This window comes from Ascidia mentula, chromosome 4 (genome assembly GCF_947561715.1).
Source record: "Ascidia mentula chromosome 4, kaAscMent1.1, whole genome shotgun sequence".
NCBI lineage: Eukaryota > Metazoa > Chordata > Ascidiacea > Phlebobranchia > Ascidiidae > Ascidia > Ascidia mentula.
The window spans coordinates 19,991,906-20,004,024 of NC_138569.1; the positions used below are offsets into that span (position 1 = coordinate 19,991,906).

Here is a 12,119-nt window from a genome sequence, read left to right on the forward strand (position 1 = left end):
TTAGCAAACTGAATTCTGTGTTTGTATTTCAACCAACTCTATGAAAAAATGCAAAAAACACATGCCGCTTCATAATACTGTAGGTAACCAACGTGGCAAACTTCCTACTGACGTTTGTTAATAATTTTGAATTATGATACATACTGTCAAGTGTTCAAATTTATTGTTGTTATCCTGTTATTAGAGCAGCTACATTCGTTACCGTAAAATTTAGTTTTTACTGTGGAAGAAGTTGCAATAAAACCTTTCTAAGCTAATCATGTGCAACATAAAAGTCCAAAGCAATGGTTCGACATAAATTCTACATATTCCCAAAAGGTAAAGCTAACATAGGCTTGTTTATTGAATTGATAGTTTTTTATTGCAAATCAAGAACAATAATCTTCTTATCAGTGTCCTCAAAAACAATCGAAGCACCAACAATAAGGGGTCGTAAATTCCGAAAATGAAAACCTTCAGGCGCATTTATTATATTGATCGGGTCCGTCCACCCCTGTGATGTTTTTGATCCACGATTCGAAGTAAGATATCCTGGTGTACATTCCAGGTTTGTTAGGGTCTCCACACTTCGCTGGCCCGAACGAATGGATTCCTGCGACAAACCACTCACAGGATGAACATCTTTGGCACATCAACGGACCCCCAATGTCACCCTATTAAAACATGACGTTGGGTTTAAAATTGACCAACTGCAATTCCCGGTTTTGGTTGTGAATGAATTTGGTACAATGCAACACACTTGAAATGCCACTTGAAATAGTCGATAAACTTGCGCAGCAACAAAAATCTATTCCAAAACTTAGTAATGTTTCATGCAAGGGTATGATTGGCATGATCGCCCACCGCGCAGGTCCCTACTTGGCGATCACAGCTCAAGATCATGAGGTTTACAGGCTTCGCAGCCTAGCTGGAGTTTTCTAAAACTTATATTTTTAACACATGTCGTTAGAGTATGTACAGTGTCTGAGGCTTGTTTCTATGATCACTATTTTTATTGTTAGATTTTCAACTTACATTACAAGTGTCAGAACCTCCCCGTATTCTGCCAGCACAAAAATAAATAGTCTCCGAGTTTATGAAAATGCGTCGGGTATGGGCTTCTTTGCAAACTCCCATGTCAAGAATGCGGAGGCTGATCAGTCTCGTGGGAACATGTAAACTCCTATTATCTGAAACAATCAAGTCAGTAAGGCATCTTTTGTAATTCTCAAACTGCCTAAAGCATGGGCTTTTTAATCTTTTAAGAGAGTGCAGCGTCACCCTTGGAAGTTAATGTTGTTAAATTTGTTTCCGTTGATTTGGGCGTGAACGCGACAATTTCCTTATATTGACACTGACCTTTGCCGCAGCCAAAATAACGTTCTTTCAATGCTTACATAGGATTGGGGCGACGCACATCATGTCATTTGTAACTTTTTCGCCCCACGGAAGACAAATCGGTTTCACGAAATCTCCCAACACTACAGGTGTGATCAGCTGGAAACAAGGTTTGGTGGTGAAATATTAATAAGTGCTAAAATTGCATTAAATTCGTCGTGCATTTTTTCACGCATTTCGTCATGTAGAAATCTACCCACTTCCGCCAACCGCTGAACACGCATAGCTCCGTCCAGAGCGCAAGGGCGTGAGTTCAAACCCTATCGGGTGCCATCTATAGATTAAACAGATATCGCTCCAAACTGTCGGGAAAAAGGTGGTTTTCGTCCAGCCTTGCTGGAATGCCAGCAAACCTAATGATCTAAAGACGATAGCTGAGGTAAAACTTCGCAGCGGACATTTTAATGCGATGGTGGGATATACTTTTTAGTGGTTTCAGCAACAAATCCTCTATAATGTATTGGTTATTAAATCTAATTCAATAACGTATACAATCAACACAAGGATACGTAACAATGCAACCCTGGTGATATTTAATTCTTGGGTATTTCTGTTCACATTTAGCGTGAAAAGTTGCTCAGATCATCAATTTACCTTGAGTACAGAGATATCGTAATCTCTAAGGTTATATCTGGGATAAATCTTTGCTCTGCTGATACGTCGTATTTGCACCTGCGGGGTGTTGTAAGTTCCGAATCTTGCTTCCATCATGGACAAGTCCGTATATCTAAATAAACGAATTTCCAAAACGTTTCACCGGAAAATCATTCAGATGAAACTCAAATATATTGCGAGTAACACAAACATGCAGTCTGTCATATAGCTGCAAAAGCATTGTTCAAACATGAGAAGATGATTCTGGCTTTGATGCAGAAATTATATTGTTAATCAGGTGACAAAAGTTAGGCAACATTATAACCCTCCAATTCAAAAAAATCATTCCCATTTTCAAAAAAAAAGAAAAATTGTACTAGTTGCACATGGTAGGCTCCCTGCAACGGCAGCCTCTGAATAGTTTCTCATGTTTGAACAATAAGTTTCAAAATTAATGAGGAATAAGTCAGTTGGCTTCGGTTCTCTATTTAGTCTAAAAATCTTATTATATCTAAATTTCCTACCGTAGACAATGTGCAGCAGTGAGAACCCAACTGGTTGATATCAACATTCCCAAGCAGCTCTGGCTGTTATCATAGCTTATATGTTCTATCTGTACCTGCAAATAAGCGGTATTACCTCCACTATTTGTTTATGTTATCAATATGTTGCGATTTATAATATTTACGATCAGTCAGACTACTTCCACTTAAAATGTACAAAATTATGCTTTCAAGTAACGTACACACTCAGAGCAGAATTATGTTCACTCGAGAAGCCATTTTTGTCATTGAATTGACATAGGAAGAAACTCAAACAATCACTTACCACCCAGGGAAACTCCCTGTACTGTGGGTTACTGATTCCACACGATCCTGGACTTCTTCCATCACAACACGCGTGAGAGTTGATAGAATAACGATGACGGAAACCAGTTTGACAGGTTTCTAAAAATACAAGATCCAAACTGTTATATTTGAATCAGTATTTAGACAACACGTGAGTCCGCAAAAGGCAACTGATAGAGTTTCCAACAAACCTTTCAAAAATCCAAGTACTTTGTACATACTCTTTGTACCATTTAAACGAAAAACATTCAAAAGTGTTACATCAGATTTTCCCTTCAAAGGCGTTTATAAATAGCCTAATGGATTTGCGTTGTCTGTTTATTCTGTGATTTATCCTAATTTTGTTTTTCGATTACGCTGTGTTTTCACGGACAACACAAACCACCCCAGTAGTTTCCAGATACGATTATGGCGACAATTCTAAATATACAAACGCACGTCGGGGGCATTGGCGCTTAAAACAATCATCGTAGGTAACTTTGCAAGTTGAACAATTTCGTTTCGTTCTCGTTCCAATTCCACATGTTCGGGAACATTTTCCCCAGCTTCCCCATGCTGCAGATAAAGTTTGCTTAAGTGGTAACTATTTACAACGTGTACTAAAATTAGCGTACTTATATTTCTAAGTTATTTGCCAAGCTCGATTATATCTTTATCACAGAATACTCTACACCAGTGTTTCTAAACCAGGTGATGGTTTTACCCCAGTGTGAATGAATTTCTTGCAGAGATCAATAAAAATTAACATTGATAATTGTGGGACTGGCAGTCATTCGTCCTTATTTCTAAAATAAATCAGCCTTAATTTTTGACAATTTCCAATCTTTAACTTTTCAAAACGTCGCACTTATTTTTGACCTGAATAAAAACTCTGCAAAAAATAAATACTGAATTAGTTGAAAAAATTGACGCATACTTTAACAAAGGTGAATGTAAAGTTAAGAAGCACCTGTACAGTCAACCAGCTCTAAAAGGGTTTACCGAACAACGTAATACGTTAAAGATCAGAACTGACTTCTAATCTAATAATCACAACTGCCATCGATAACCTGGTGATCACTTTCCTTTCAGTAACAGTGGTATACCCAAAGCACTTGCTTTCAAATAGGATTAGCTTGGTACAATTAAGAAAAATATGTGTAGACCTGTGGGCATATATCCATCCATTATTTAATGCAAATTTGAGAATCCCGGACTGGGAATTTACTGATGTTCACGTATAGGTTTTTAAGTCCTATGCTGGCCACCTGGGCATTCCCTCAAGTTACAATTGGAAGTTTGCGAGTAATCTCCAACATACATATAAATCGCTTAAAAGATAAATTGCTGAGATTTAAGTTTTGTGTATCGTTGATGTTATAATTTGTATGCATTGAAATATATCTGATACAATTCTAATTTGACCAAACTATACCAGCAATAATTTATTGTTTCTTTCGCGAGAAGAGAGCTTTCCAAGACGTCCATCCACCAACATAACGAAGTATAAAATAAGTTAAACGCACCCGGACAGTCTTCACCAGCGCAGTCTTTAGTGTTTGAGGAAGATCCTGGACACCCAGATCCGTTGACGCAGTTTCTGTTTCTCCTTTGCTTTCCAGGACCACAAGTCACGTCACAATTTGACCAAGGACTCCAACTACTCCAATCTGAAGTTTTTGGGTTATTATAGCAAGCGTGTTAAGAACGGCATGGAGAATGAAATAGGCATGTATACACGATGAAACATCGCATTATGCTACTTTCTCTTACATGAACAGGCTCTGACATTGCAGCTTTGCATTTCCGAGTAATCTCCTTCACACAGGGTTCCGATAGTACATGTACGTGTTCTGCTCTGCATTCCCGGTCCGCACGTTTGGTCGCATGGCGACCATTCAGTCCAAGGGGCAAAAACTGAATTTAATAGTGTGTACGATAAGTGATACCGGTTAAGGACACATTTACTAAAACACGGCAAGTTCCTACTTAGACATATTCCATCGTTACAAGGTTCCGTCTGGAAATATTCGGATCCGCATCCTGCGACCTTGTTGCAACCTCGGTAGCGCCATCTTGTTCCAGCACCGCAAGTGACGCTACACGAAGTCCACGGCTTCCATGCTGACCACGCTGGACCTGAAACGTAACCACTTATCTCTTGAAATGAACCTTTATACAATAACTATACATAACACAGACATACAACAAATATTGGGAAAGTTGTTTTCGACAAATCCAATGCTTTTATTCATACGGTGGGTTATGCAATTTTATTCTAGTTCCAGCAAATTGGCTTACCGTCGGGGTCGCACTCGCCGCAACTTTTCTTGCAGTTTAGTTTCAAATAAGCGTAATGAGGTGACTGTCTACACTGGTTTCGAAAATAATGGCAAACATCCGCGCGTATCAAATCCTTGCACGCACACGAAGGCCCAGTGCAACTGTAAAAAAAGTACAATCAAACTTTATTTATTTATAAGCGTCGTGCAAATTGCGATGAAGAGACGAATTTTTTTTCATGTAAAAAAGAGAAAAATAATTTAGCTTACGAGCAATCAATCGCTTGGTGGCACTGTTGACCGCTATATTCGGTGCAAGCGGTTCCGCATGATCGCGTGCGTGTCTGAAAGCCCGTGCCACAGGTTTTACTGCAATCATTCCAAGATTTCCACGGGACACCTTTGAAGAGGACATGTTTTAAACTAACCTGCATTATAAGCACCCCATACTCCATTTAATCCTAGTAATACCACAAACACAAACTAAATATAAATAACTAACGGGGTTATAACTTGGCTCCACAAAAGTCATTTTGAAAAAAATCATTGTTGCTATGATACAACTTAAATGATACAGGGACTTATTTGAAATGAATTTCTCGTTGTGTAAATGAGATTTATGATCAGTAAAATCAGCTAGATCAATTTATTCAGGATGGTTTTAAATCCATTTATCGAAGCACCTCAGATAAATTTTTAAGAGCATTTCTATACCGCAGGCGGTATTGTATAATCTGCAGCGCTGGCACAAAACGATTGAGAGGAAACCACCAGCAAGATTATGGGCATTGCTGAACGTTGTACGATTGAGTTGTCTTTTCACTTATATGCTTAGCACCACACGCTTGTTGATTATTGATTCTACTACCCAGATGACTGTTTTTTTAGGATTGTTCTTTGGGATTATTCACATACCTTCGCAGGAAGAATATTTAGCTTGTTCGCCAACACCACTGTGAAGTTTAATCCAGCTTTCGTAAGCTGAAACGTTGGTATACACGCCAGGTCTATTGGCTTGTCCACAGTTTAAACCAAACGAGGTTATTCCAACAGCATACCAAGCACAGTTTGAACATCGTTGACACATCAGAGGACCACCGCTGTCACCCTGTGTTTAGAAAATTGTAGAATTAACTTATCAGCAATCGAATTCTTACTTAACCAGGGAAATTTTGCAGTGATTCTCTTCATTTCGAAAAAAGCTAAGATACAAAAAATACACACAGGCCCGGGGGTTTTCGTCTACTCTCGTCTCTCTGGTTTCTCACAAAAAACTTTATTGTAGTTTTCCATTACTGTTCGTTTATTTATGAGGTTTTCAACACAGACACCACCCAACAACGTGACTATCTGAATAATCTACTTTTCCACAATCTGATACGCAAAAGCATGTACCCGAAGGAACCCGATCTGTTTTGAGATTACGGGTCCGACAGAAACACATTCACAAATAGGAGTTCGCAAACCACAAAGTGAAACTCGACTTTACAAGTCCAATGTCCCGTTCCACGAATAAATATGCCATAAATACTTCAAGAAACATTGAAATGAATACCTTACAAGTGTCCACTCCACCTCTTATGGCACCCGCGCATATGTTGGAAGACTCAACAAACGGGTTGCCGGAAGGCATTTCCGCTTGATTGCAGAATCCCATTGGAAGAATTCGGACATCTGCCTCCATCAATGTGTATGCGGCGGCATTGGTGCGAAGTTTTTCTGTTACAACGTTTGTTCGTTATATTTAGCTTTGACGGCGTATTAAAAGTTAGAGCTTGAAGGTCACCGTGTAAGAGGGTGTGGGGTATGAGCCTGACATTATGTTTAGACAAGCTGAAGGCCCTAAGTGGTGTTACACAGTTCTAGTTATAACTTGGAAATTTGCGTTTTCAGATTTGATTCTTTTGTAATTAAGTTACGTTTTTATCATTAACAATCAATAACAAAGATCATAAATTTTAATGCAAACTCACGGACGCCCCATCCAGTGGTGACGCACATGCTATCCGACAGGGCTTCTTCGCCCTGGTGTAAACAGATCGGTCGAACGTAGGAACTTATCTTAACTGGCCGGTCGAGCTGAAATGACAATGAAGAGGCAGGATTATGAATTAAGTAAACAAGTTCAAGTCGCAAGAGTAAGACTCTTGTTTCAGTTTACAAGTGAGACGGTTCGGAATTTATTTTTAAAGACACGTTTCGAGATGGCAGAAAGTAAATGGAACAAAATAATGCAAAAAAGCCCAAACGTAAAGTAGATCTTACATAAACAATAATTCAACAACAACAAAAACAATGTTTTCTTGTGGATTGTTCTAGACTGGGATCGGTTTAAAGACCGGCGTAGCAAATACAATGCACCAACTGTGGTCACAGTTAAAACTTTCTTCCAAAAACGCTTACTTGAAGCAAAGCAATGTCGTTTAAAAACGACACGGAGTTGAAGTGCTCGTGAATTATGCTTCTGTTCACTCTTCTCGATTGCACGAAAGCGTTGGTGTCGTTTAGCAACAAAGCTCCAAGCTTTATTCGTATCCAGCCAACAGGAATCAGACTTTAAACATAAGACCGGTTTAAACTGGCGGTTCAATTGTTATTTTGCATTTTTAAACTCATACAAAATGTTGGTTTTCTTACTGGAAACAATGGGCTGCTGTCAAAACCCAGACATCCGATATCAGAATTCCGCCACAGCGTAATTGGCTGCCGGGGAGTAGAATTTGAAGTCTTGTGTGCACCTAAAGCAATAAACATGTTTCAACACAGGACATTCTTAATTAACCTAGAAGCCTCTGCAACCTACACACTAAACTCATTTTTTTTCTGTTAGGCGATTTATTGATGATTTCATCAATGCTAAAACGTACCTCCATTAAATGTTAAATTCTTGATAAGTGTGTTTTACAAACATTATGTTGCTGTTGCTGGCAGGCATATTGTATTTAAATTATTCTTTTGTTCTGGCACAAATACCCCGAGGAATCCTAGCTGAATAGCAAGTGAAACGTTGCTGAATAAAAGTTTAATTGTGCCGGAACTTAAAAAGTTTGTTTTAGTTTGTAACAATACGTAAAGCCTCATACCATCCACGGCCATTGCTGTTCTCTTGATTGTCTGCCGCTGATGACTCTTCCATGATTCGAACTCACTCCACAAGTAGGCATGCTTACACTGTGACAGCACGAATGTTTGTTCACCGAATATCTTGGTTCGAAGGGCTCGGCGCAACTCTCTACAAGAAACATGTGTTGGCGCGTGATAAGTTTTGTCTGAGGTTTTGTTATTTGACCGAACCGGGATTCAAACCCGTGATATCCTGGGCAAGATACCTGAACAGGTTTTCTACTTGGTACATGAGTCAAACGCTTTGACCGGTCAGACAATCAGTCCAACAGGATAACTCAGTGGTTGCCAGCCTACGGCGCTTGTACGATTACTTGTGCCTCACTATACCCCAGAAGGAATGAAGGAAAAGGCGTGCCGGCAAAAATAACGGATTTTCAGAGAAAAGTACATTACTTATTAAAAAAGGGAACACATAATGATAACACCGCGTGCAATGACCATATCATTTAATAAGGTTGAACATAAAATTTCAGATCAAACCTTGGGGGCAATCGCCGACAAAGCAATCATCGTACACCACAGTCCCGTTAGAGTACTTTATTTTTGTTCCTTGACCACATGTTCGTGAGCACTGCCCCCATGTGGCTGATCCTGCACAATAAACAAACCGATACGACGATACCAAACATTAAAAAGTGTGCCAGGTAATATTGTTTACTTTCAGCCTCAGTTTAAGAAAATTTTCACAGTTCATTAATTCGAACTTAAACAGACGGAATATGAAAAATCGTGCAACAATTAACTCAATATATTAAATTTGCCAAAACCGTGTAATTTTGGTTAAAGTGCATATGACACGTAAAAATAAAACATGTTAATAGTCAAACTAAGAGATGTTCATAACTTTATAACATTTTTGGCGAAAAAAGTAGCTTGAGCTGATCAAAGTCGCACATTTGCCGCTGCGAACGAAATCGTGCGAAAGCGAGATATTGTTGCGTGACGTCATAGAAGACGCATCGGTCCTGCGCGAGTGCTGGCAGCAAGCCTTATGCGTAGGAATGGAAGACATTGTAAAACTGGTTTAAGCATAATATTGCATTAAACAGGGGACAAAAAGTGAACAAGTGCAATAAACGGATTTTGATGTTAATTTAAGCTGAAGACAGATGGCCGCTGTTCGACCTATTATGTCCTATTTAGTTGTGTAATAATAAAACAGTTACTGGGACAGGGTGTTCTTGTTGTTACAGCATTTATGATCGCTAACGTGATACATGAACTTTTGAAAACACGACAGAGACAAACCGTTAGTTTAGCATTGTCGTTTTGTCCACTCACAGTTACTCACTGCTATACCCTACGGTCTTCCGTTAATTAGGGACAAATAAAGTCTTTGATTCGTGACGTCACAATGACAAATTTTTGTGTGATGCAAAACCCTGTCCTGACCTTTAAGGTAATGTAATCTGTGGATTCTCCTCTGTTTGAAACTATTCGATATCTGAAAAAAAAGGAGCCTCCTCCTATCTAAACAATGCTCCTTTTCTCCTCAGCACAAACGGTTTACGATTTTTGGTCGCCGTTACTTTTCGTGCAGTTTTCTACATTTTTTAGCTGACGTAGAACCGTAAAACTTTGGATATATGTTTGTTGTAGATGTACCTTTAGTTTTACGCAAAGTTGTCATGGCCGTGTCATATGCACTTTAAAGCTTTCTTGGCAAATAATACCAATATACCTTGTCCGTTCACGTAAGCGCACCGAATACAAAATGTCAAAATTCCTATCACCAAACTTGAACTAAACGACGCCATGAATAAGTTTGATGACTCCTGTAACAGTTTAATGCAAACCAATGCCTCGGCTTTAAAAACAGCTCTCAGTAAACCTTGTTTAATAAACGGTATTGCGTCTTTTAGCAAACGCCGCCGGCATTACCACAACTTGGTATCATTTGATGAATCGCCGAACATTGAGAAAAACGCTGAATGCTCGTGATGGCTCAGCACAACGAAAAAAGTGTGAGTTTCGCCAAAAAACAGGGAAATCTTTGCCTATGATGAAACGCAATGTGAAAATACGTAGGTAGCGTGAAGGTGGTTCAGGTCAACCAATATTCATGATAAACCCAACTAGATACACACAATCGCCATGCAAAATGATCCCAGAAGTATATTAGCATTAAAAAAGTTGTTGCCGTTGTACGCATGTTGGCAAACTGAATTCTGTGTTTGTATTTCAACCAACTCTATGAAAAAATGCAAAAAAAAACATGCCGCTTCATACTACTGTAGGTAACCAACGTGGCAAAATTCCTACTGAAGTTTGTTAATAATTTTGAATTATGATACATACTGTCAAGTGTTCAAATTTATTGTTGTTATCCTGTTATCAGAGCAGCTAAATTCGTTACCGTAAAATTTAGTTTTTACTGTGGAAGAGGCTGCAATAAAACCTTTCTAAGCTAATCATGTGCAACATAAAAGTCCAAAGCAATGGTTCAACATAAATTCTACATATTCCCAAAAGGTAAAGCTAACATAGGCTTGTTTATTGAATTGATAGTTTTTTATTGCAAATCAAGAACAATAATCTTCTTATCAGTATCCTCAAAAACAATCGAAGCACCAACAAGAAGGGGTCGTAAATTCCGAAAATGAAAACCTTCAGGCGCATTTATTATATTGATCGGGTCCTTCCACCCCTGTGATGTTTTTGATCCACGATTCGAAGAAGGATATCCTGGTGTACATGCTAGGAAGGTTAGGGGACCCACACTGCGGTGGTCCCACCGAAGTGATTCCGACCGCAAACCACTCGCAAGATGAACATCTTTGACACATCAATGGACTTCCCCCGTCACCCTTTTGAAACATGATGTTGAATTTAATAAAAACCAATTGTATTGCCCGATTATGGTTATGAATGAATTTGGTGCAATTAAACACACTTGACTAAAACTGTCGCTTGAAAAATCGACAAAAAATCATTAATTGTTCGACTTACATTTTGCAGCATAATGCTAGTGTGCAGTGTCCGTGGCTTGTTGCTAAAATTAATATTTTTATTTACAGAATAGTTCAACTTACAGGACAAGTATCTCGACCTCCCCGAATAGAGCCAGCACACACATGGAGAGCCGCCGAGTAGTTGGAAGCGGGTCGGTCGTAGGCTTGTTTGCAAGCTCCAAAATCAATAATGCGGAGGTCGATCATTTTCAGTTTCGTGGGATGTGTTGGACCCCGGTGGGCTGAAACGATCAAGCTGGTAATACGTATTGTGTGATTCTTAAACTAAACAAAGCATGGAGAGTTTTGTCACAGTATTTTTCCAGGATTCTGGAGCCAGTAAAGCGTCACCCTAGAAAGGTATCGTCGTTATCTAAGTTCCCGTTTTTTTATTATATTGATACTTGCGTTTACCGCATCACAAAGTAATGGGTTAAGTCTGTGAGCAAGAAAGTGAAGAGTTTGTATTCCACGAAAACATAACTTTAACATTCTTTCAAGTGACAAGAATCAATGCTTACTCATTCCCCAGGTTGGAGCGACGCACATGATGTCATTTGTAACTTTTTCGTGAAAATTTAGTAAGTGCTAAAAATACATTAAATTCGTCATGCATTATTTGACACATTTCGTAGTTGATAAAAACGCCACTAGTTCGATAAAATCTATCCCCTTCCTATGGTGAGATAATCTACAAACCAAGGCTAAGATCCAATACAGGACAGGTAATATATACATTCTGGGTATTGAAGTTCATTGATAGTGAAAAATGCACTCAAGAAATTCTGTGAATGTTTTTTCAAATGCTAGTTGTATTCGTGTTATGAGAACAGCTAAATTCGTCACTGTAAATTTTGTGCAAATCTGCCTAGATTTACTGTGAACGTAGTTGCAATAAAACCTTTCTGAGCCAAACATGTGCAACATAAAGGTCCAGAGCAATGAATAAACACAACTTTCAC

The 12,119-nt window shown here is 38.9% G+C and overlaps 2 protein-coding genes across 4 annotated transcripts; both read right to left on the reverse strand.

Annotated features, from left to right (window-relative positions):
- Nucleotides 1–72: 72 nt before the first annotated feature.
- Nucleotides 73–10,011, reverse strand: LOC145899476 (uncharacterized). 3 transcript variants are annotated; one of them, XM_082988270.1, is made up of 20 exons: nucleotides 9,888–10,011; nucleotides 8,687–8,797; nucleotides 8,164–8,312; nucleotides 7,718–7,818; nucleotides 7,484–7,634; nucleotides 7,054–7,159; nucleotides 6,636–6,799; nucleotides 5,996–6,188; nucleotides 5,351–5,480; nucleotides 5,100–5,242; nucleotides 4,788–4,937; nucleotides 4,572–4,715; nucleotides 4,325–4,468; nucleotides 3,258–3,374; nucleotides 2,800–2,918; nucleotides 2,496–2,590; nucleotides 1,972–2,104; nucleotides 1,377–1,476; nucleotides 1,015–1,169; nucleotides 74–653 (listed from the first exon to the last, which is right to left on the reverse strand). In XM_082988270.1, the coding sequence occupies exons 1-20, from the start codon at nucleotides 9,961–9,963 to the stop codon at nucleotides 456–458; spliced, it is 2,679 nt and encodes an 892-aa protein (XP_082844396.1). In that variant the 5' UTR covers nucleotides 9,964–10,011; the 3' UTR covers nucleotides 74–455. The 3 variants fall into 3 exon arrangements, with proteins under 3 accessions (XP_082844397.1, XP_082844396.1, XP_082844398.1); XM_082988271.1 differs by lacking the exon at nucleotides 3,258–3,374 and having other exon boundaries at nucleotides 73–653; XM_082988272.1 differs by lacking the exon at nucleotides 74–653 and having other exon boundaries at nucleotides 1,045–1,169; nucleotides 1,339–1,476.
- A 697-nt stretch (nucleotides 10,012–10,708) lies between these two features.
- LOC145898272 (CLIP domain-containing serine protease B4-like) lies at nucleotides 10,709–11,364 on the reverse strand. Its single transcript, XM_082986703.1, has 2 exons — nucleotides 11,239–11,364; nucleotides 10,709–11,013 (listed from the first exon to the last, which is right to left on the reverse strand). The coding sequence occupies exons 1-2, from the start codon at nucleotides 11,362–11,364 to the stop codon at nucleotides 10,816–10,818; spliced, it is 324 nt and encodes a 107-aa protein (XP_082842829.1). The 3' UTR covers nucleotides 10,709–10,815.
- Between the last annotated feature and the right edge of the window lie 755 nt (nucleotides 11,365–12,119).